Consider the following 23,296-nt stretch of genomic DNA (forward strand, 5'->3'; position numbering starts at 1 on the left):
AAGCACAAGCTGGAATCAAGATTGCCCGGAGAAATATCAATCACCTCAGATATGCAGATGACACCACCCTGATGGCAGAAAATGAAGAGGAATTAAAAAGCCTCTTGATGAAAGTGAAAGAGGAGAGTGAAAAAGTTGGCTTAAAGCTCAACATTCAGAAAACTAAGATTATGGCATCCGGTCCCATCACTTCATGGGAAATAGAGAAACAGTGGAAACAGTGTCAGACTTTATTTTTCTGGGCTCCAAAATCACTGCAGATTGTGACCGCAGCCATGGAATTAAAAGACGCTTACTCCTTGGAAGGAAAGTTATGACCAACCTAGATAGCATACTGAAAAGCAGAGACATTACTTTGCCAACAAAGTCCCGTCTAGTCAAGGCTATGGTTTTTCCAGTGGTCATGTATGGATGTGAGAGTTGAACTGTGAAGAAAGCTGAGCGCCAAAGAATTGATGCTTTTGAACTGTGGTATTGGAGAAGACTCTTGAGAGTCCCTTGGACTGCAAGGAGATCCAACCAGTCCATTCTAAAGGAGATCAGTCCTGGGTGTTCTTTGGAAGGAATGATGCTAAAGCTGAAAGTCTAATACTTTGGCCACCTCATGGGAAGAGTTGACTCATTGGAAAAGACTCTGATGCTGGGAGGGATTGGGGGCAGAAGGAGATGGGGACGACAGAGGATGAGATGGTTGGATGGCATCACCAACTCAATGGACATGGGTTTGGGTGGACTCTGGGAGTTGGTGATGGACAGGGAGGCCTGGCATGCTGCGGTTCATGGGGTCGCAAAGAGTTGGACACGACTGAGCCACTGAACTGAACTGAACTTCTTTTACTAAAATTCCTATCGATACCCTTGTTCTATCTCTTGTTCCGAGCCCACATTGATGATCTAAAAATAATATGTTTACATATGTTGCACTTTATCTTCTCCATTTCATTTCATATTGACTTGTCCTCTCATTAAGGTCTTGGCATCTTTCCTCCCTGCCCCTCCTCCCTCAATAAAAATTCTGTGTGTTTTACCTGTCTCAGAGGATTTGCTTTCTTCAGGAACTTCCACAGCTATTGGCTCTGGTTTCCCTGGCAACCCTTGCCTCTCTTATTTTTTTCTGATTACTAAGATTTCTGATTTCTAAAAGAAATCTGACTAAATCACTGATAATCCCTGACCATAAATAGTAGAAGGAATTAAAGTGCTCAGCACCGTCTCTGAGAAAAGGAGTGGGCAAATTTAGAGGAAATAAAAATACTGAGACTGAAAGGGATGGATGTAAAATGTGTGAAGGTATTGATTTACAAGGTTTGTTATTTTCATTGTGAGTGCACTGTTTGGAGTGTTGTTGGGGCTGATCAAGACAATAACCTCAAGAGCTAGGCAGCTATATCGTCTATCCAAGCAAAATTCTCCTAGGCCTAGGTAAACCAACAAGGAGTGTAGGAAATCATATTCTAGGTTATTGTGGAAGTAGAAAATACAAACCTCGAGAGAAGAAAAAAAAGATGTAGACTAAACTTGCTCTAATGTTTACATTAGAAACATATTAGTATACAATGTAAAGAGGATTGCATAAGAGTTGTAATGATCAATCTTAATTTTAGGTTTGTTGAAGTGTTAATAAAATATAGCAGTGAGGTTTTGTTATTTTATACAGTATATTCTATATTCATACTCTGATAGTATTGCTTTTATTAAATAAAGATACCAGGATGGAGATTAGATATTTGTCTAAAGCTAATACAGATAAATAATTTCCCCCTAAAATTCAGAAATAAAAGTGTGGTTCACCTTAGAACCACACTTAAATATCCAGTTGTTGTTGGGTGTTGGTGAACAATAAGCTGTTTAATAAAATTTTCATTAGAAAAAGTTGGGACATCTAATTGTAAGAAGGTACTTCCTCCTTCTAGTCAAAGCAAATTGGTTATCATCTAGATTCTTAGCCATACCGTGAGGGAAATTAAGAAGTGCTAGTCTGTAAAACTAGAGTAAATCTAGTTTAATCAATACTTAAGTTATATAATAGTAGAGTTGTTGGGTCAAATGCTATCTCTCTGACATTTGAATAAAATGTAAATCTGTTGTTTGATGGTGAAGTTATTTACTCATTATTTATTGCTATAATTGATAATCAATATATTTCATCACATTCAGTCTTGACACTGTGATAACAAGCCAATAACTCCCCGCCCTACACACACACACACACACACACACACACACACACACACACACGACTCCGCCAATGGGAAAATCCCACTTTAAGTCCTTGGATGTAGTACTTCTCCAGATTGAGCTTGCATTTGTCTCCCCAGTCACCTTTCCTAACTCATTCTCATTATTAAATAGTTTTGCTGGTTGGAATGCTTGCCCAGCCCCCCACCCCCACTCTGTTAAGAGATGAAATCTGATTGGGCAAAATTGACCAGGGTAATCTCATTAGCCACAGGGCTTTGTTCGGGGTATACAGGCCTGAGCCAATCAACACTCTTCCGGACAGGAAGACTGGACAGGGTCATCTAATGAATGCAGAGCACCACAGTTGTGTGGTCCTGGGCCCTCCTTCCAGACTGGAAGGAGGAGGCAGGAGGCCAGTGTTACTGCTGACAGCCATCTTGGGTCCTTGAGGAAGCTGGCCTTTTGAGGATGGTCCTAACAGGGAGAAGGTGCCCTGAGTCACAGAGAAACTGACATGCAATTTGGAAGGGCACCTCTTGAAGACCTAGCAAATCAGTAAATCCCTTTAAGACCGTTTCAGTTGAATTTACTGTTATTTGGTTAAAAAAAATTGATATTTATTTACTCTTGGGCCTTACATAAGAATCCAAGAAACTAGTAGTCAAGAAAATGGCAACCCACTCCAGTGTTCTTGCCTGGAGAATCCCAGGGACGGAGGAGCCTGGTGGGCTGCCGTCTATGGGGTCGCACAGAGTCAGACACGACTGAAGCGACTTAGCAGCAGCAGCAGCAGCAGAAGTGAAGTCAGGTTGAGATTATTTAATGTTTACTTAGCCTCTCATTACTTAGTTCTCTTGGTACATTTTATATACTTTGGGGTTTTATGCTCTGGCTGATTGATTCAACAACTGTTCATTATTAATATTAAGCATTCAATATTTCATTGTCTGTCATGCACTGTGTATACAAGAGTGATAAACAGTTTCAGTACTGAGAAAGGTCAAAGGATTAGTTGAAGAGGTGGGCAAGAATATCAAGGAGGCATGCAAAGTTAAAATGGGAAATAAGAAATAAAGCAAAGTAGGGACAGCTATTCAGAGTGGTGTGGTGTTAGAGAGGAGAGGAGAGGAAAGGGTAGGTATCATTAGGAACAAGGAGATCCAACCAGTCCATTCTAAAGATGAACCCTGGATGTTCTGTGGAAGGAATGATGCTAAAGCTGAAACTCCAGTACTTTGGCCACCTCATGCAAAGAGTTGACTCATTGGAAAAGACTCTGATGCTGGGAGGGATTGGGGGCAGGAGGAAAAGGGGACAACAGAGGATGAGATAGCTGGATGGTATCACTGACTCGACGGACATGAGTTTGAGTGAACTCCAGTAGATGGTGATGGACAGGGAGGCCTGACATGCTGCAATTCATGGGGTGGCAAAGAGTCAGACACGACTGAGTGACTGAACTAAACTGAACTGAAGAAGGAGTTACCAACTTCTGTTTGTGCCCTGGACCCCTTTGGCAGTATGGTGAAGCCTAGGCACCCATTTTCAGAACAATGTTTTTAAGTGTGTAAAAATACTTTGGATTAAGAAGGAAATTTAGAGTAATGAAATATCTATCAAAATATTTTTTTAAATGTATGATATAGTAATATATGTGCTTCTTAACTCACGGAAGAACAAAGATTATCAGTGGGCATAAATATTAACCTAGTTTTGAGGTAGTGATGAATGTAAATGATATTTTGAATTATCTGCAGCAGCTGTAATGTGATACAAAAATATTTCTGGTTTCTTTTGGTTGCAAAGGCACAGGTACCTCTAGTACTGTTGTGGTTTGTGGCAGACATTCATAAAAGAAGGATGTGCTGAATTTTATGTAGTGGTTTCATTCAATATAATTTCCTGGACCCCTGAATTCTATGCTAAGTTAAAAAACAAAAACAAAAAACCTTATGCGAAGAAGAGATATAATTTGAACTAATTCTTTACAGATTGAATAAGGTATTTTGGTAAGTGAAATAGAAATGAATTCAGGATATGTGGAAGAGCATATTCAAAGGCATGGAGGCATAAGAGCAGATAAGGACTGTCAACAAGTTGCTTTGGTTAGAGTGAAGAATCACTTTGGCATAGTGGGAGGAGATTAAGCTGGAAAAATTGGTAAAATCTCCTATCTTTGGGATACTGGTTGATTGTACATTATAGTGTTAAGTGATTCTGACTTTAATGTATTTGAAATCCTTTGAAAACTCTCTACTGCCTAGCATATATAGTCCAAGTTTCATTGCTCCTTGTAATCAAGTCTCAGCTTTCCTTTCCTTTCTAGTCATTTACCACTTTTCCTGACATATTATGCTCCAGTGATTCTCAAATATCATTCTATCTATATTTACCCATACTATTCTCTTTATCTCTATTCAGCATTTAAATCATCACTTCCTGTGCCTCAGTTGTCTCATCTGTAAAATAGGGACAGAAAGTACCTCATAGAATTGTTGTGGGGATTAAATAAAATAGTTACAGAACTTGTTTGGAACAATGCCTAACATGTTAAGCTCCAATAACTGATAGCTATTATATTATTGTAACTTTTATTATTACCTATAATATTTTTTCCTCTTGCCCAGTTGGGGAACTCCTATACATTCTTTAAAACCCGGTCTTGACATTACCTCCTCCAGATAGGTTTTCTGATCATGCAACTTTAATTTCCTCCAGATAAGAATTAATAACTTCTTCTTCTATCAGTTCAGTTCAGTTCAGTCGCTCAGTCGTGTCTGACTCTTTGCGACCCCATGGACTGCAGCACACCAAGCCTCCCTGTCCATCACCAACTCCCGGAGTTTACTCAAACTCAATGTCCATTGAGTCGGTGATGCCATCCCACCATCTCATCCTCTGTCATCCCCTTCTTCTCCTGCCTTCAGTCTTTTCCAGCATCAGGATCTTTTCAAATGAATCAGCTCTTCAAATCAGGTGGCCAAAGTATTGGAGTTTCAGCTTCAACATCAGTCTTTCCAATGAATATTCAGGATTGATTTCCTTTAGGAAAGACTGATTGGATCTCCCTTCAGTCCAGGGTACTCTCAAGTCTTCTCCAACACCACAGTTTAAAAGCATCAATTCTTCTGTGCTCAGCTTTCTTTATAGTCCAAATCTCACATCCATACATGACTACTGGAAAAACCATAGCCTTGACTAGATGGATATTATCTTATATAATTTTGATTCTTGTGTTTTACATAATGTATTATGTAGGAGTTACTTTTGGTGGGGGTTGGGGGTGTTATGGAGGTAGTGATAAAGTTGGTTTAAGAAAGAAGACACTTGAAAGAAGCAGCTGTCAGAGTAAATAGGACCTTGGAGAGATAAACAAAGTAAGATCTTTAGGACATTGCTAACTCCTCTCCCCTCCAGTTCCCCACAGCTTTAGTTATTTTGTTAAAGTGAGATTTATGTCCCTTAGAATTTGACACTAGGTCAAGGTTGGCCATGAATTAGTCCAGTGATATTTCAATTACACTAGTATTGTTTGCCATCAAGTTGCACTCCTCATGCTTTAACTCTGACGCTTGCCCGAAATTCATTCATCCAACAAATATTTGCTGCTACTGCTACTGCTGCTAAGTCGCTTCAGTCGTGTCTGACTCTGTGACCCCATAGACGGCAGCCCACGAGGCTCCCCCGTCCCTGGGATTCTCCAGGCAAGAACACTGGAGTGGGTTGCCATTTCCTTCTTAAATGCATGAAAGTGAAAAGTGAAAGTGAAGTCGCTGAGTCTTGTCCAACTCTTAGCGACCCCATGGACTGCGGCCCACCAGGCTCCTCCGTCCATGGGATTTTCCAGGCAAGAGTGCTGGAGTGGGGTGCCATTGCCTTCTCCAAACCAGACTGCTTAGTCTCAAATTTGGGTTCCCGGTAACCAGAATGGCTTTTTCTCCCTAAAGAGAAAACACACATTTATCTGCACACCCATATATATAATTTTTTTTGTTTTTACATTTAAATATAAAAATACTACTCTGCTTTGTGTTATAAATGGAGGACCACACAATGAGAACTTTTTCTTTTAAGGTAGGGCCATCCATCCATTTATGCAGAGCCTGTTATGGCGTTGAGCCCTAGGCAAGGGAAGCACCACACCAGGAGATCTAGGGCATTTTCCTACCTGACTTCCCACCCTTCCTTCTCCCCTAATTTTCACTTTTGATAGAAAGTTGGTTACAACCTTGTAAGTAATGGAACTTCCCACCAAGAAGGGAAATCCTAACCTAACCACAGAATATTTGAGTGACCTACCCTCTTTGTCTGCTGAATAGCCTGATTCCAAGGTCAGTTTCTAAACTTTTGGGATTTGACACTTCAGCACTAAAATTTGGCTCTTTTTTTTTTTTCGTTCATCCCAACTCTTTGCATCCACTTCATTCGCAGTTGTATCTTGTGCTCACGTGCTTGACTATTTTTCCTCCTCTAATGACACATACACACACTAACACAATGTATGGCACGAAGTAGATGCTTAACAAATGCTTGTTGAATGAGTGTCTTGTGCATTTCAGTGACATCATATCCTGTGTGCGTGGGTGTCAGTCTGCACTCATCTCCGGGAAGCCTGGAGGTCGCAGGGTTTAAGTCACTGTTTATAAGGTGCATCGAATATTTCAAACACAGGCTCAGGTTTCAGACTTCCCACAAAAAGCGCAGCCATCGGGAATGCTGGATCTCCTCTTTTAGTTCAGAGACTCCAGCTCGGGGGCGGAAACCCGCTGCCTACTAGGTGCCAGCGTCCCGCAACTCTGGGAGTAGAACGTGCGAGGGTGGGGGCAGGCAGCTCACTTATCGCGGTGTTTCCTCTCTCCTCCCTCCCGGGGGAGTTCTCGCGAGAGAAGCTAGGGGAAGATGGCCGTGCCCTGTTTTTCAGATTGAGGCAGTGGCGGCGGCTGCGACGGTGGGGACGGGAATCCTAGTGTCGTGGGCCCTTGAGCTGTAGCTCCCCCAAGCGAACGCGCGTCCCTTCGTGCCTAGGCGAGAGCCGACTCTTCTTCCTTCGGGAGATGCGTTTGTCCCGGGCTCGGGGGCGCTCTGGGAGTTCATGCTGCGCTGGAGTATCCTGGCCACCGCTCTAATCGCCTTGTGCCGCCGCAGCGCCAGCTTCGTCGCCAGCGGTGAGCCTCCTGGATTCCCTCTCTGCCCGTGGCGGCGATGACCGGGGAGAAGATCCGCTCATTGCGGAGGGACCACAAGCCCAGCAAAGAAGAGGGGGACCTGCTGGAGCCTGGGGATGAGGAAGCGGCGGCTGCCCTCGGCGGCACCTTTACAGGAGGCAGGCTTGGCACAGGCGGCAGCGGCAAGAGCGGTAGAGCCTGCCATAAGATCTTCAGTAACCATCACCACCGGCTACAGCTGAAGACAGCCCCGGCCTCCTCCAATCCCCCCGGCCCCCCGGCCCTGCCGCTGCACAATTCCTCCGCGACTCCCATCTCCCAGTCCCCGGCGCTGTTAGCGGGCACCAGCCCCATTGCTGTCGTCGCAGGTGGAGGCGGTTGCCCTGCACACTACCCGGTCCACGAGTGCGTCTTCAAGGGGGATGTGAGGAGACTGTCCTCTCTCATCCGCACGCACAATATCGGGCAGAAAGATAATCACGGTGAGGAGTCCTCGCCCCGTCCACCTTTCCTTCCCAGAGCCTGCACCTACTCAGGCCTCTCAAATCCTAGGTTTCTATACATCCTAGGCTTCTATCGGACTCTTCTTTCCTCTCCTTTGCCCATCATCCGAGCCAAATGCCCATAAATCATGTAATAGCATGCCAGTGGTCTGGGGATTGGTTCTTGTGGGTGCAAAGGAATGTTTCTTCCTTGCCTTCTTCAAACTATTAGAAGCTGTTATATCTTTGAGTCGGGGCTTTAGTTGATTCTTGACAATAAGAAATTTTAGACTGCCTCTCATCAAGCCTGGTCGTCATCCTTGTTTGTTGAATTGTATCTTCTTTTTCTGCCCCCTCTCCACCCTTGGGATCTTGAATTTTGAACATATAAATTGTCCACCTCCCTTTATTGTCCAGGTACAGAACCCAACCTGGCTGCAACTGGTTATGAGTTCTACACGCCATCAGGCTGTCTGTTTCTTTTTCCTTCTGCTTTTAGGAAGCTTAGTTTGATACAAAGTGTTTACACTTTTGCAAGTGTTTTGATTTCTGAAAGCAACAGTACCAATTTGTTGGCATTTGATACCTAGAGCAAGTAGTGACTTCCAAGGGGCTAAGATTTTGCTGAAGCAAAGCTTAGAGTTTTATACTTATTTCACATAGATAATTGCTGATAGTAATTAAAACATTACTTGATGACCTGTGATGAGAAATAGTACTATGATTTTTCATAGTAACTTCCTCATATCCTACATGACAACATGTAGTGTCATTTGTTATTCAAGGACTGTATTTCTATTGTTTGCTTTAACTTATTAGCTGATTTTTTTCGGTTTCTTCTAAAAACATAATGTGATTGAGTTGACTGTGATAATGTGATTATCAGTTGACTGTCATAATATGATTGACTTTATTTTACTGTGATTTAAGCCACAGTAAAATAAAGCTAATTGCAAACACTGATATTTTCAGCATTTAATAAATAGGCCATTTTAAACTGGGTACTTGGCAAATATTGTTAATAGTTCGCTTTTAACTGAACATGAGAATTGTATACATTCAATTAGAACACACTCAATTCTATGCTCAAAATAGTATAACACATTAATGAAATACATGCCTGTTGAATAAGCTTTCTTAATTCCATTGGACTCTAGGCTTCTTATCTACAATTAGGGCAAAAACTGATGTTAAAAAAAAAGAGTAAGATTTCCACTGTTTGTATAATTCTCTGACAACTGCATTTGTATTCTGAATTTACAATATTGTAATATTACTGTCATTTATTAAAAATAAGCCCCCCCAAAATGTTCCTAAAAGTTGCACCCAGGTTTTCATTCTTAAGTTTATTTAATTACTTTACTATTGTTGCAACAGCATCATATTGTTTGTTGATAGTAATTATATTTTAACCCTTTGGGAAATGGTTTTTAGTGGGAGATCTAGTGTAGCTTTGAATGTTTAGAATGTTTTTCAGATTTGATCTTCATAGTAGCTGTATAAAAGGTTTATCTTATGGCCATTGCATTTAAAATATTGCCATTTAAGGGTTGCATTACATTGAAATATACCTGAAAAAAGTTGAAACTTTTTGAGGAATGATTCCCTTTGAAAGAAGCGAGAGGTGACTATGACTGACTAAGTATGATAGTATGATGTTAGAGCTGATTTTTTTTGATTGATCACAGAAGGTACTGAATTGCAGGACTATTGAGCTTGCATGTCTGTCATCTAGCAGATGAGAGCTGGTTTGTTAAAGTACAAATTCTGCTCAAAGTAATTAGAATCCTAAATACCTTTAAACTCTTTTCCATAGTCTACTGGAATTCTCTTTAAAAATCATTTTGATACACTAAATGCTTGCATTGTACTTAGCTGCCCTTACTTTGTTGATTTTTTTTTTAATTGAAGTATAGTTGACTTACAGTATTTCAGGTGTACAGCAGAGCGATTCAGTTTTATATATATATACGCACACGTATTTTAGATTTTTTTCAGATTCTTTTCCTGTTTTAGATTATTACAAGATATTGAATATAGTTCTCTGTGCTATACAGTTCAGTTTAGTTCAGTTTAGTTCAGTCATGTCCAACTCTTTGCGACCCTGTGGACTGTAGCACGCCAGGCTTCTCTGTCCATCACCAACTTGTGGAGCTTGCTTGAACTCATGTCCATAGAGTTCGTGATGCCATCCAACCATCTTATCCTCTGTCGTCCCCTTCTCCTGCCTTCAGTCTTTCCCAGCATCAGGGGAAAGTGCTATACAGTAGGTCCTTGTTATCTCTTTCATATGTAGTAGTGTGCATCTGTTTATCCCACTTTTTGCCACCCCCCCCTTCCCCTTCGGTAATCATACCTTTTTTTAATGTCTGTGAGTCTATTTCTGTTTTGTCAGTAAGTTCATTTGTATCACTTTTTATTTATTTGAATTCATTAATTTTTGGCTGCACTAGGTCTTCGTTATGGACTTCCCTGGTGGCTCAGTCGGTAAAGCATCTGCCTGCAATGCGGGAGACCCAGGTTGGATCCCTGGGTTGGGAAGATCCTCTGGAGAAGGAAATGGCAACCCACTCCAGTATTCTTGCCTGGAAAATCTCATGGATGGAGCCTGGTAGGCTACAGTCCATGGGGTCGCAAACAGTCGGACACGACTGAATGACTTCACTTCAGGTCTTCATTGCTGTGCCTAGGCTTCTCATTGTAGTGGCTTCTTTTGTTATGGAGTACAGGCTGTAGAGCACTGGATCAATAGTTGTGGTACACAGGCTTAGTTGCCCTGAGGAATGTAGAATCTTCCTGGACCAGGGATGGAGTTCATGTTCCCTGCACTGACAGGTGGATTCTTAGTTGCTGGAGCACCAGGGAGGTGCATATCACTTTTTTAGACTCCCCATATAAGTGCTGTCTTAAGATACTTGTCTTTCTCTGACTTACTTCACTTAGACTGATCATCTTTAGGGTCATCTATGTTGCTGCAAATGGCGTTATTTCAGTCTTTTTTATGGCTTAGTAATATTCCATTGTCTATATATACCACATCTTCTTTATTCATTTATCTATCCATGGACATTTAAATTATTTCCATGTCGTTGTTATTGTAAATCATGCTGCTGTGAACTTTGGGGTGCATTTATCTTCAAATTAGAGTTTTTGTCTTTTCTGGATATATGCCCAGGAGTGGGATTGTTGGATCCTCTGTTAACTCTAGTTTTTTTAAGGATCCTCTGTTAACTCTAGTTTTTTTAAGGACCCTCCATACGGTTCTCCTAAATGGCTGTACCAATTTACATTCCTACCAACAGTGACATTGTTGACATTTTTCATGACTATAACCAGTGTTTCATAAACTGGTGGAAACTGTAATTGTTGTTTTCTGCAATATATGGATACATTCTCATCTCCTACAGTGAAGACTCCTAGAAAGAGTAGCTTTTAACGTTGTTCTTGTTTAGTTGCTAAGTCATGTCCAACTCTTTGTGATCCCATGGACTGTAACCCACCAGGCTCCTCTGTCCATTTGATTTTCCAGGCAAGAATATTAGAGTGTGTTGCCATTTCCTTCTCCAGGGGATCTTTCCAACCCAGGGATCAAACCTGTGTTCCCTGCTCCACAGGTGGATTCTTTATCACTGAGCCTCCTGGGAAGCCCATTTCTGTTTAATATGCTACTTCTTCAATCTTTTTGCTTATAGCTGCATAATTTCCCTACTATGTTTACATTACTTTTACTCTTCAGAGTTTACTAACCTGGATATTTCGTTAACTTTTTTTGGAATATTTTCCCTTTCAAATTACAGAAGATAAAGGCATTTTAAGTTGCCCAACAAAAACAAGCTATGTATTATATTTGGATTGTTAAAACATGATAAATACATAGAATCATCTACTCATTCAGATGCATAGCAGAGCCATACAATTAAACCACATCATAGGACATAGTTGTATGTTGACTTGACATTCCTTCCATAAATATAATGATGATGATGATCATGATCATAGTTTCTTGAACATGTCAGCACTATACTAAGTGTTTACATACATTATCACATTTAATTCTTACAATAACCCTGCAAAGCAGATAGTTTTATTCTTGTTTTAAAGGAGGAAACTGAAGCCTTGAGGCACAAGGAAACTTTGCCAAAGTTGCATACCTAGTATTAAGTTCCAAAATGGGGAACTGAACTAACAGTAAGGGCTTCAAAGCCCATGATCAACCTCTGTAAATTTTCTGTTAATCAGGACCCACTAATTTGCAAAGAAATCAGTTTTAATAATGTGTATGTGGCATTTTATGGCAAAGTTCTTTGATATATATTTTCTCATTTAGTACCTATAGAAAGATAATGCTATTAAACAGCTCTCAGAGATTTCCTGTACAGCCGAGATCTCTCACTATTGTTTGTTATTTTTCTTTTTCATGTAATGGCACAGATAAATGCACTGCCTTGTCCACATGATAGCCCTTTAGATACTTGACAAGCAAGAGCTATCATGTCCTTCCTATCTTCAAGTTAAACATTCCTAACTTCTGTATCCATTCTTCATAGGACATGATTTACAAAGTGCTAAGAATGGTCCCTGAAACATAGTGAATACTATAAAACTGTATTAAATAAGTAAATGAAGATCTTAGTCATCTTTTAGTGACACTCTAGTTGCTTAGTCTTTCCTTTGAGGATGGAAAGAACCAACCTTGTGTTGAAGTTATAGTAGCCTCATAAATGAAGACAAAGAGATTATATTTATTGCTCTAAGTGATACACATTTAGTAATGTGTATTACTAAAGAGCACACATTAAATAATACAGTGAAATAATATGTGGATTTTTAAAAATGTTTATTCTCAAGTGGTTGTCTTGCTATTCTAATCTCTTCTTGTGCTTTTTTTTAAACCTCAAAACAGAACTTGACATTTATTAATATTTATCTTGTTAGTCTTGATCCTTTATTCTATCTACCATGAAAGCGTATTGAATTCTACAGATAGTAGATAGTGCGTGGTCATCTGTGTCTGACTTTTTATGACCCCATGGACTGTAGCCCTCCAGGTTCCTCTGTCCATGGAATTTTCCAGGCAAGAATACTTGAGTGGGTTGTCATTTCCTACTTCAGGGGATCTTTTCAACCCAGGGATTGAACCTGCATCTGTTGCCTCTCCTGTATTGACAGGCAGATTTACCACAGTGACACCCGTTATTGGATCCTAATTTGGTCACTGTATAGCTCACTATTCATTAGCTCTTTCAGTTTTAGTGATCTTGGAATGAAACACTTTCTTTGGGGGTGTGTGTGTGTGTGTGTGTGTGTGTGTGTGTGTGTGTGTCTATGTGTGTATTTATAAGTTATTGTCAAATTGAATAGGGGCAGGGATAGAGCTTTTTTTTTTTTTTTTTTTTTTTGGAAAAATGTTAGTTTAGTTTGAATTGCTTTTTCTGAGCCATCATTTATACTGGGGAATATTGTATTTGGATCCAAACGTATTGCTTGAAATATAGTTAAATACAGTAACAATCATAATATCTATATACTGTGTTCAGAAATGGCAATGATTTTGACTCATGGTATATTTAGTAACAGTTTTGTTTGAGTGGGGAAAAAGATACATTAAGCATACAAAAATTGATTCAACTGTATGTCATTAGTGTATCTTTAGCTTTATACTACTTTTTTTTTAAGTATAGGATTAAAGTTTAAATATTTTTTTTTACATTGAGTGTAAAGATTTTTTCTGACTTTTTTTTTTGCCATTGGTATTTAAAGAAAGCATCATGTTAACGTGCTGGGTTTGTTTGTTTTTTTACAGTTGGTGGTAATGATTTTTATTTCTTCTTTAGAACTGAGAATGATTGTGAAGTTTATAGAAGACTTTCTTGATTTTGACTGCATTTCCTATTTGCCAAACTTGTATTTTTTTTCCCCCTTAATTGAGTTAAATATCTTTGGAAGTTAAGCACCTTATCTTGGAAACTAGTCAAAAGCTTTTAGGTGCTAAAGTGATGAATATCCTTGATCTATGAATTGCTTAAACCATCCTTTGCTAGATATGGAAAAATTTTGATCTATTCTGAGAGATTTGGCAGTTTGTACTGCCTTTAATTACATTATGTGGAATGGGACAAGCCATTTTCTCTATACACAGTTAATTTTCATTTTTTACTGAGTTGTAATCTTCTTGAAGCTGTTTTACAGAGTGATTAGAGATTTCAAATTCAAGATAAAATTCATTTTGAGACTATTCCTACCAATGCAAGTGACTCAGTGAAGTGATAACGAAACGGTCAGCTTGTGTCTGGTGGCTGGCAAATTTCTTCAGACAGAAATTTTAAAATATCTTACATTCAGAAAGTTTAAAAATGTATACTTGAATATGGAGGCAATAGGATAATCTGTTTGGTGCCCATGCAATATGTTTATTTTGACTTATTCTATATAAATTGATCTTCCTTTTGATACTATTCTGTTTTTGGTCCCTAACATTCATGAGGGGTGATGCACAATATGTTGTTTGTTTGAGAAGAGGTGACTATAAAGAGAAATTTTGCATAAGTCTCAGGTGAGCAATTTTAGTCAAGAGGCACATCTTTAAATGAACACTAGTGGTTTTGTATTGGTTCTCATGTTTTGTACTCTTTTCTGAATTTTGTTTTTTGGAAGACATGCCTCATTTTTCCTCGGATTAAAAAAAGTGGTTTCTGGAAGCCCAAGATAATCCATTTAAGTTTTCAGCACTGACACTGGGTATGAGGCTGATTTGGCTGTGAAATCTGTCACTCCACTGATCTGTGGAGTTGATTAATTAATCTTCATGATTATATAAATATGACCGTCCTCCTTTCACCTTCCCTGTGTGTGTATCTCTGACCAGATAGGACTGTCCTGGGGTTAAATGACTATGCATCCCAATGCCATCATCGTTAGCATTGTAGAATGTGAACTGTTGCTTAAAACTGGGATATGAGCACATCTTCTGGAGACCTACTTTCACTGAACTACGGTAGAAGTAGGAAGGTCTGACCTTCCAACTTGGCAAAAAACGAAGCAGAAATGAGCAGTTACTGATGATGATGTGTCCTGGGCATCATCAATGAGGCAGGACAATTCGGAAGGACTTACTGGAGAACTGAGTATGTTGGTTCCAAGTTAATGACGTTCTTAAGTCATAGAAATCTAAAGAGTACAAGGTAATTGTCAGGATGCTTTGTGTTCTAGAAAATGAGTATAGTTTCTCAAAAATTGGTTGGGGGTTGAGCAGACAGAGAATATATTCCTGTTCATATTCATATGTCATCTGTTTTATCTGGAGAGAGATGGAAGGTCAGTTTTAGAGCAAGACAGAAGCGTGTCAAATGAGTGTAGGAAAAAGAGAAATATCTCTTTTCTAACTGTTTAAAGATTATGAATGCTGTTCGTTACCAGGATATGTGAGGTTTAACTCTGTGGTTGGTTGCGTTTCATCTGTTTTTGAGCCTGTTAGTCTTGTTGATATCCCAAAGATTATCTGCAAGACCGCTGCTGCTGCTGCTGTCACTTCAGTCGTGTCCGACTCTGTGCTACCCCATCGACGGCAGCCCAGCAGGCTCCCCCGTCCCTGGGATTGTCCAGGCAAGAACACTGGAGTGGGTTGCCATTTCCTTCTCCAATGCATGAAAAGTGAAAGTGAAGTCGCTCAGTTGTGCCTTCGCGACCCCGTGGACTGCAGCCTACCAGGCTCCTCCGTCCATGGGATTTTCCAGGCAAGAGTACTGGAGTGGGTTGCCATTGCTTTCTCCGTCTGCAAAACTAGAAGGCATTTTTTATGTATCAGATCTGAGTTTGAGACCATGCTTCTCTACAAACTGGATTTTATGTAATTATACTATTTAACTGCTGAAATAAGTAGATATAATATCTATCTCTTGGGGCATTATTTTCTTATATGGGAGACTGTACTTGAACATAATGTTGAAGGCTCATATCATAGTAGTAGCAATTAATATAAATACCTTGCTCTCACATTTGCTATGATGTACCTTTCAGCAGAGGACACTCTAGTTTTTGAGGTTTAGATAGAGCTTCATTCACTTGAGGTTTTATACTTGAATTTATACTGCCTATCAGTTTGCTACAAGGTTAGGTTTATTTGTCTCTCCCCTGTAAGTCATCTTTAGTCTACTACTGGTATAACTCGGTTCATACCTGTTGTATACTGTCATCACTTTTGTTTGTTTTGGGGTGTTTCTAATTTGGATTTTGTTTTTCTGCATATATTTTTCAGTTGTTTCTGTCTTTCCTACTTCTTATCTTTTAGTTGAGATCCAAAAGAAGGAAAAATCTGAAGGAATAAATATACTTTAAAAAGAGTTCATTAGATAAACCTTCTGAAGGGAATAGTAGATAAAGTTAAGCACCTCAGTTCAGTTCAGTCGTTCAGTCGTGTCCGACTCTTTGCAACCCCATGAATCGCAGCATGACAGGCCTCCCTGAATTCACTCAAACTCATGTTCATCGAGTTGGTGATGCCATCCAGGCATCTCATCGTCTGCCATCCCCTTTTCCTCCTGCCCCCAATCCCCCCCAGCATCAGAGTCTTTTCCATTGAGTCAACTCTTCGCATGAGGTGGCCAAAGTATTGGAGTTTCAGCTTCAGCATCATTCCTTCCAAAGAACACCCAGGACTGATCTCCTTTAGAATGGACTGGTTGATCTCCTGCAGTCCAAGGAACTCTCAAGAGTCTTCTCCAACTAAATACATGTTAAATTCAATTTCAGGTTAGTGGTATATTCCAGTTTACAATAACTTCATATACCTTCCAGGTATATGAACAACAACAACAAAATGCATTTGGATTCTTGGGTATAGATATCTGTCAGGTTTGTTAATTCATCCTCTCTTAATCAACATAGTGCTGAATTCTATAAAGCCACCAGTGCTATGTTGCTCATCCTTTTGAACATTGATTGGCTTTCATAGAGAGTCATGTGGAGACTTGCATTGTGCTGGGTAAAATGCTTTTTTGGAGAGTAAAAACAGATTTTAACACTATTCTGATGGTTCTTCATGGGAAGATCCCCTGGAGGAGGGCATGGCAACCCACTCCAGTATTCTTTCCTGGAGAATCTCATGGACAGAGGAGCCCGGTGGGTCCTTAGGGTCACAAAGAGTCGGACACGACTGAAGCAACTTAGCTTGCTTGCTAATGATTCTTTATAGTCCACCCTCCCCCGCCCCCCCGCCATTTTTTTGGTTCATTCATTCCTTCATTTAACTGATATATATACTGAGCTCCTGATAATGTGATAAACAGTGTTTTAGGTTCTGGGGTTACTTAGAGCAGTGAACAAAATGAACAAAGTCTCTGCTCTCAGGGAGCTTACATTCTAATGGGGCAAGATAAATAGTAAACAAACTAATAAACATATGGTAATACTCTTTGGTATCTCAGATGGTAAAGAATCTGCCTGCATTGCAGGAGACCCAGGATCAATTCCTGGGTCCGGAAGATCCCCTGGAGAAGGTAAGGGCTACCCACTCCAGTATTCTTGCCTGGAGAACTCCATGGACAAAGGAGCCTGGTGAGTTACAGTCCATGGGGTCGCAAAGAGTTGGACACAACTGAGCAACTGACACAGCAACAACATAATAAATATTATAGAGTAAAATAAAGCAGGGTGAAGATAGAGAGTGCTGGCAGTATAGGGAGGGGAGGTTAGGGTCTGGGAAGACATCAGGGATGAGAAAAATAGGAGCAGTTACTTAAAGAAAATTAGGGAGCTGTTTTCTAGAAGAAAAGAATTTCAGGCAGAGAATTGCAAATATAAAGAAAGGTACCATGTTCAAGGAACAGGAAGAAGGCAAGTATGACTGGAACAAGGCAGAGAGTGGTAGGAGATGGGAAATTTTGATATGTGGGGGTGGGGGATGTAAGCATGCAGGACTTTTTGTAGACCATTCATTGCTTTTACTTCACTCAACATAGGAAGTGATTTGAGGATTTTGAGCAGCCAGGTAACATGATCTGATTTTAAAAGGCTCTTTCTGGCTGCTATATGAAGCAGAAAAGAAACTTGGATGGGCATGGATCAATTTAACATGCCATTGTAATAAATGGAGTAACTGGAAATAATGAGAAGGTAGAGCTGGTTAAGAGTTGATGATATTTTGAATATAATATACGTGTGTGAATTTCAGTAGTAAAGTACCATTCATTTCCCATCTCCTACCACTCTCTGCCTTGTTCCAGTCATACTTGCCTTCTTCCTATTCCTTGAACATGGTACCTTTCTTTATATTTGCAATTCTCTGCCTGAAATTCTTTTCTTCTAGAAAACAGCTCCCTAATTTTCTTTAAGTAACTGCTCTTATTTTTCTCATCCCTGATGTCTTCCTAGACCCTAACCTCCCCTCCCTATACTGCCATTCATGAGAGAAAGTACTAAGATTCTCCCTTTTTATTGCTTGCTTGGATGAGACTTGAAAGTATCTGTAGAAGCTGGAGCTTTGGTGGTTGGTTGTGTGTGTCTGTGTTAGTCACTCAGTCGTTTCTGACTCATTGAGACCCCATGCCAGGCTCCTCTGTCCATGGGATTCTCCAGGGAAGAATACTGGAGTGGGTTGCCATTCCCTTCTCCAGGGGATCGTCCCAACATATAATTTCCTGTTTTGTTCCCTGGTTAGGGGGCACATGAAGTCAGAATTATTTTTGAAATAATACAAAGTCATTGTTTGCCTTTTTTTCCCACTGCAGTGACATTTTCACTGATGGTACAAAAGCAGTGGTGGGTAAAATTGTTGGAATGTTAGCATGAATTAAGGCACTGAATTGCTAGTAGTCATTGTATTATTCACTGCCTGTACTTGAAGTGGGGCAGAGGTGGGGAAGCCAATTTCACAGTGTCTTTGCTGAAGCTGTAGAAATTGTTAATTTTTAGTCTTAATCTTGAGTACATGCTTTTTATATTCTTTGAGACATTATGTGGATTATGCATGCTTTTCTGCTACATACTGAAGAGAAAATAAGGGAAAACATCTGTGCATTTTGAGTTGTAAGCCAAACTGGCTGCTTTTGTCATGCAACACTATTTGTATTTGAAAAAACAACTTACACACAAATTATGGTTATTCCAATTTGGATATTTGGGATGCATTTCCTGGAAATTGGAAAAGTAAACCTGGGACCTCAAGGAAAACAATTGGTAGTCTTTGCTACCAATGGAAGAAGTTCAATTTGAGATGAAAGAATTTAAAACACTTGTCTTTGTCACTCTAAGCTTGACAGTTTCCTAGTATTTAAAGACTGTTTTGGCCATATTGGTAATATTACTAAATATGATTTAAAAAATTTTATGTAGTGAAATGTGTTGACATATGGAAGATCTGAAGGACTCAGTCAACTAGTATTTTTTAGACTGATCAGTCTGTTATGTTACAGAATCATGCATCAGTAAAGATTCATTCAAAGTGCAAGTGAAACCAATGAATTTTGGTGTGCCAGAAAACAAAATAATTATTGATATGGTTTTAGATTTCACATGGCAACAGTCCATTAAGAAATGACCACTTAATAAGTTCTGGTGTTGTATCGAAGAATACAACTAATTATTTGAAAAGGCTATTAAAATGCTCCTCTTTTTTCTTTTAATTGCATGTCATCTGAATCTGGATTTAGTTATAAAAACCCAGCTGTTTTCTATTAAGTAAGACATTTAATTTACTTTAATTTTTAATTAAAGAATTTAAAATTGTACCACTCATCATTTTTTTTTAATTTGTTTTGGAAAATTGCAATTATGCTTTTCATAAAAAAATTATATTATCATGTAATGAGTTTATTGTAATTTTAAAATTAGTAAGGAAAATTTTTAAACAATTTAATGTGGTCTTGAAACCAGAAAGTCTGAAATCTGTTGGTATGATAAAAAGAATACTGATTTTAGAGTCATGACTGTCATGATTCCTATATATGTAATTTTAGGAAATTATCTGTTATTAGATGTCTTTTTCTTATGACATGTGAAATAGGAATAATCTTTGTCTCATGGGGTTAGGGAGCAAATTAAATAAGATATCTAAAATATACAGCATAGTGCTGGGCCTATACTAATATATGCCCTATAAATGCCAGCCATTTGTTTAATAATTTGCATACTTTTAACACTGCAGTGTTCTTAATGTTACTGGAATGCTTTTTAATCATTTAGCAAAACAGAGTTCAGTTTTGTTTACCAAGTTAGAACCAAGGCATCCAATTTCAGATTTAAAAGTATATTTTGAAAAGCTAACAGTTATTTTTAAGATTTTTAGCATCCTTTGTTTAACAGATTAGCTTAAGCAGCAGGTTGGGGACTTAGATAACTGAGGGGATAGTAGATGAAGGTTCAAACTAGGGTGCTTGAGCGCTTAGTTTCATGATACATTTGGTCATGTGGTGTTGGGTAGAGAATGACGTTGATGATGAGTATTTTGCATTTTAAGCTATTGAAATCATAGTGTAACATATGGCATTCTTAATTGTAGGTAGTATATATTTCTGCTCATGTTCCTGCTTGTGAAGTGAGAGGGACTGGATTGTTGAACTCAGAGTCATTTCTAGTTCATAAATCTTTTGAAATTGTGATTACTTTGGACTTGTAATAGGAAGTTTCATTTGTAACTTCAGTAGGTACTAAGGCTTTTACCTTTTCATCTATATGTTCTTGGAAGATTTAAGAAAACAGTAATTATTTAGGTGCATAAATGCCTTGATTTCTTCACCTTTGTGCTCTGCTAGACTCTGGTGGGTCCTTCTTAATTTGTGTAAGTTTTTGAATAGTTACTATGTTTACATGCTACAAAACTGCAAAAAGATATACAAGGATATGATGTAAAAGTAAAGTTTCTCTCCCACCTGTCTTTATTCACCCAGTTATCCTCTTTGCAGCAACTAGTGTTATCAGTTCCTTGTTTTATTTCTGTTGCCATTTAGAACATTAGAACTTTTTTTTTTTCTCCTGAAAGAGAAGTGAAGAAAGAGAACTGTTGTTACCTTTTCTAATATTAGGACAAAAATAGATATTCAGAAATTTATTTGTTTGATTTAAATGTATTTCTCTTTTTTTAATTTTGAATTTATATCTCCAGTCTAGACTTCTCCTTGGAGTTCCAGATATTATAATTATCCACACTTGAGAATCTTAGAGATATTTCAAAATTTATTTGTCCAAAATGGAGTTATCATTTTCTGCCTCCCCCTGCCGCACTCCCCCCATCCCCCGCCATCACATCATTAGATATCCAGTTCTCAGGTGTCAATCATTGAGATCATTCTTTGTCTCAGTTAAGTTCAGTGGCTCAGTCATGTCTGACTCTTTGTGACCCCATGGACTGCAGCATGCCAGTCTTCTCTGTCCATCACCAACTCTCAGAGCTTGCTCAAACTCATGTCCATTGAGTTGGTGATGCCATCCAACCATCTCATCCTCTGTTGTCCCCTTCTCCTCCTGCCCTCAATCTTTCCTAGCATCAGGGTCTTTTCAAATGAGTCAGTTCTTTGCATCAGGTGGCTGAATATTGGAGCTTCAGCTTCAACATCAGTCCTTCCAATGAATATTCAGGGCTGATTTCCTTATTTGTCTCACTTCCTCTTTTTACCCACACATATCTAATTAGCAAGTTATTTTGAATCAGTCTACTTTCTGTCTCTGGTCCACTTTGAGACCAACCAATTTTTATTATCTTTTCCCTGGAATACTGTACCAGATCTGCAACTAGTCTCCCTATGTCCCCCTCAATTCCATTCTCTGTGGGGTAATAAAAGTGATCTTAAAATGTAAGTTGTATCATGTCATGTCCCTGTTCAAGATCCTTTGATGACTTCGCCACTTCAAGATAAGTTCATATTTTTAAAATCATAGTTAAAGAACCCTTTCTTATTTACCTGATGTAATCTTGTACCAATCTTTCCTTTTTTTTCTGTGTCTAGCCATACTTGTTTTCTTTCACTTCTTGAATATGCTAGGTTATTTCTGGCTTCTGTCTAGAATGCATTTCTTCTCATTCTTTGATTTCTTATTTCTTACTTAGCTTTTAGATCTCATTTTAAACTTTATCTCTTTAGAGAGATTTTCCTAATTTAAATACCAAAAAGTATGCTTCTCATTATTTTCAGTCTTAGCCTTTTGTTTTTCTCAATACTTAAACTCTATTTTGTTTAATTTTATATTTCTCTTCCTTTTATGAATATAAACTCCATGAAGACAAGAGTTTCTGGCTTATTAGCGGTTGAATCTCTAGTGTCTAGTACTATATGCCTAGTGCATAGTGATGCTCAGTAAATATTTATTGAATGAAAATGAATGGAGTTTGCTTCTGGGTAAAATGTTAAAGAAATAACAGAACCTATGAACTCAGATGACCATTGTATCTACTACTATGGGCAGGAATCCCTTAGAAGAAATGGAGTAGCCATCATGGTCAACAAAAGAGTCTGAAATGCAGTACTTGGATGCAATCTCAAAAACGACAGAATGATCTCTCTTTGTTTCCAAGGCAAACCATTCAGTGTCACAGTAATCCAAGTCTATGCCCCAACCAGTAATGCTGAGGAAGCTGAAGTTGAATGGTTCTATGAAGACCTACAAGACCTTTTAGAACTAACACCCAAAAAAGGTGTCCTTTTCATTATAGGGGACTAGAATGCAAAAGTAGGAAGTCAAGAAACACCTGGAGTAACAGGCAAATTTGGCCTTGGAATACAGAATAAAGCAGGGCAAAGGCTAATAGAGTTTTGCCAAGAGAACGCACTGGTCATAGCAAACACTCTCTTGCAACACAAGAGAAGACTCTACACATGGACATCACCAGATGGTCAACACAGAAATCAGATTGATTATATTATTTGCAGCCAAAGATGGAGAAGCTCTTATACAGTCAGCAAAAACAAGATGGGGAGCTGACTGTGGCTCAGATCATGAACTCCTTATTGCCAAATTCAGATTTAAATTGAAGAAAGTAGGTAAAACCACTAGACCATTCAGGTATGACCTAAATCAAATCCCGTATGATTATACAGTGGGAGTGAGAAATAGATTTAAGGGACTAGATCTGATAGACAGAGTGCCTGATGAACTATGGTTGGAGGTTCGTGACATTGTACAGGAGACAGGGATCAAGACCATCCGCATGGAAAAGAAATGCAAAAAATCAAGGTGGCTGTCTGAGGAGGCCTTACAAATAGCTGTGAAAAGAAGAGAAGCGAAAAGCAAAGGAGAAAAGGAAAGATATTCCCATCTGAATGCAGAGTTCCAAAGAAGAGCAAGGAGAGAGAAGAAAGCCTTCCTCAGCGATCAGTGCAAAGAAATAGAGGAAAACAACAGAATGGGAAAGACTAGAGATCTCACCAAGAAAATTAGAGATACCAAGGGAACATCATGCAAAGCTAGGCTCGATAAAGGACAGAAATGGTATGGACCTAACTGGAAAACTCAGCAGTGGCCACAGGACTGGAAAAGGTC

General features: G+C 39.1%; 1 protein-coding gene across 2 annotated transcripts in view; it reads left to right on the plus strand.

Annotated features, from left to right (window-relative positions):
- Positions 1-7,066: 7,066 nt before the first annotated feature.
- ANKRD13C (ankyrin repeat domain 13C) overlaps positions 7,067-23,296 on the plus strand; it is a 93,442-nt gene continuing 77,212 nt past the window's right edge. The window contains exon 1 of one of the 2 annotated variants that reach the window (NM_001435024.1): positions 7,067-7,828. In NM_001435024.1, coding sequence (NP_001421953.1) covers positions 7,384-7,828 — 445 coding nt within the window. In that variant the 5' untranslated portion in view covers positions 7,067-7,383. Of the gene's footprint in view, positions 9,413-23,296 lie in introns of those variants that run through there. The other variant, NM_001098719.1, reaches the window with a different exon arrangement.

This window comes from Bos taurus, chromosome 3, assembly GCF_002263795.3.
Source record: "Bos taurus isolate L1 Dominette 01449 registration number 42190680 breed Hereford chromosome 3, ARS-UCD2.0, whole genome shotgun sequence".
In the NCBI taxonomy this organism is placed as follows: Eukaryota; Metazoa; Chordata; class Mammalia; order Artiodactyla; family Bovidae; genus Bos; species Bos taurus.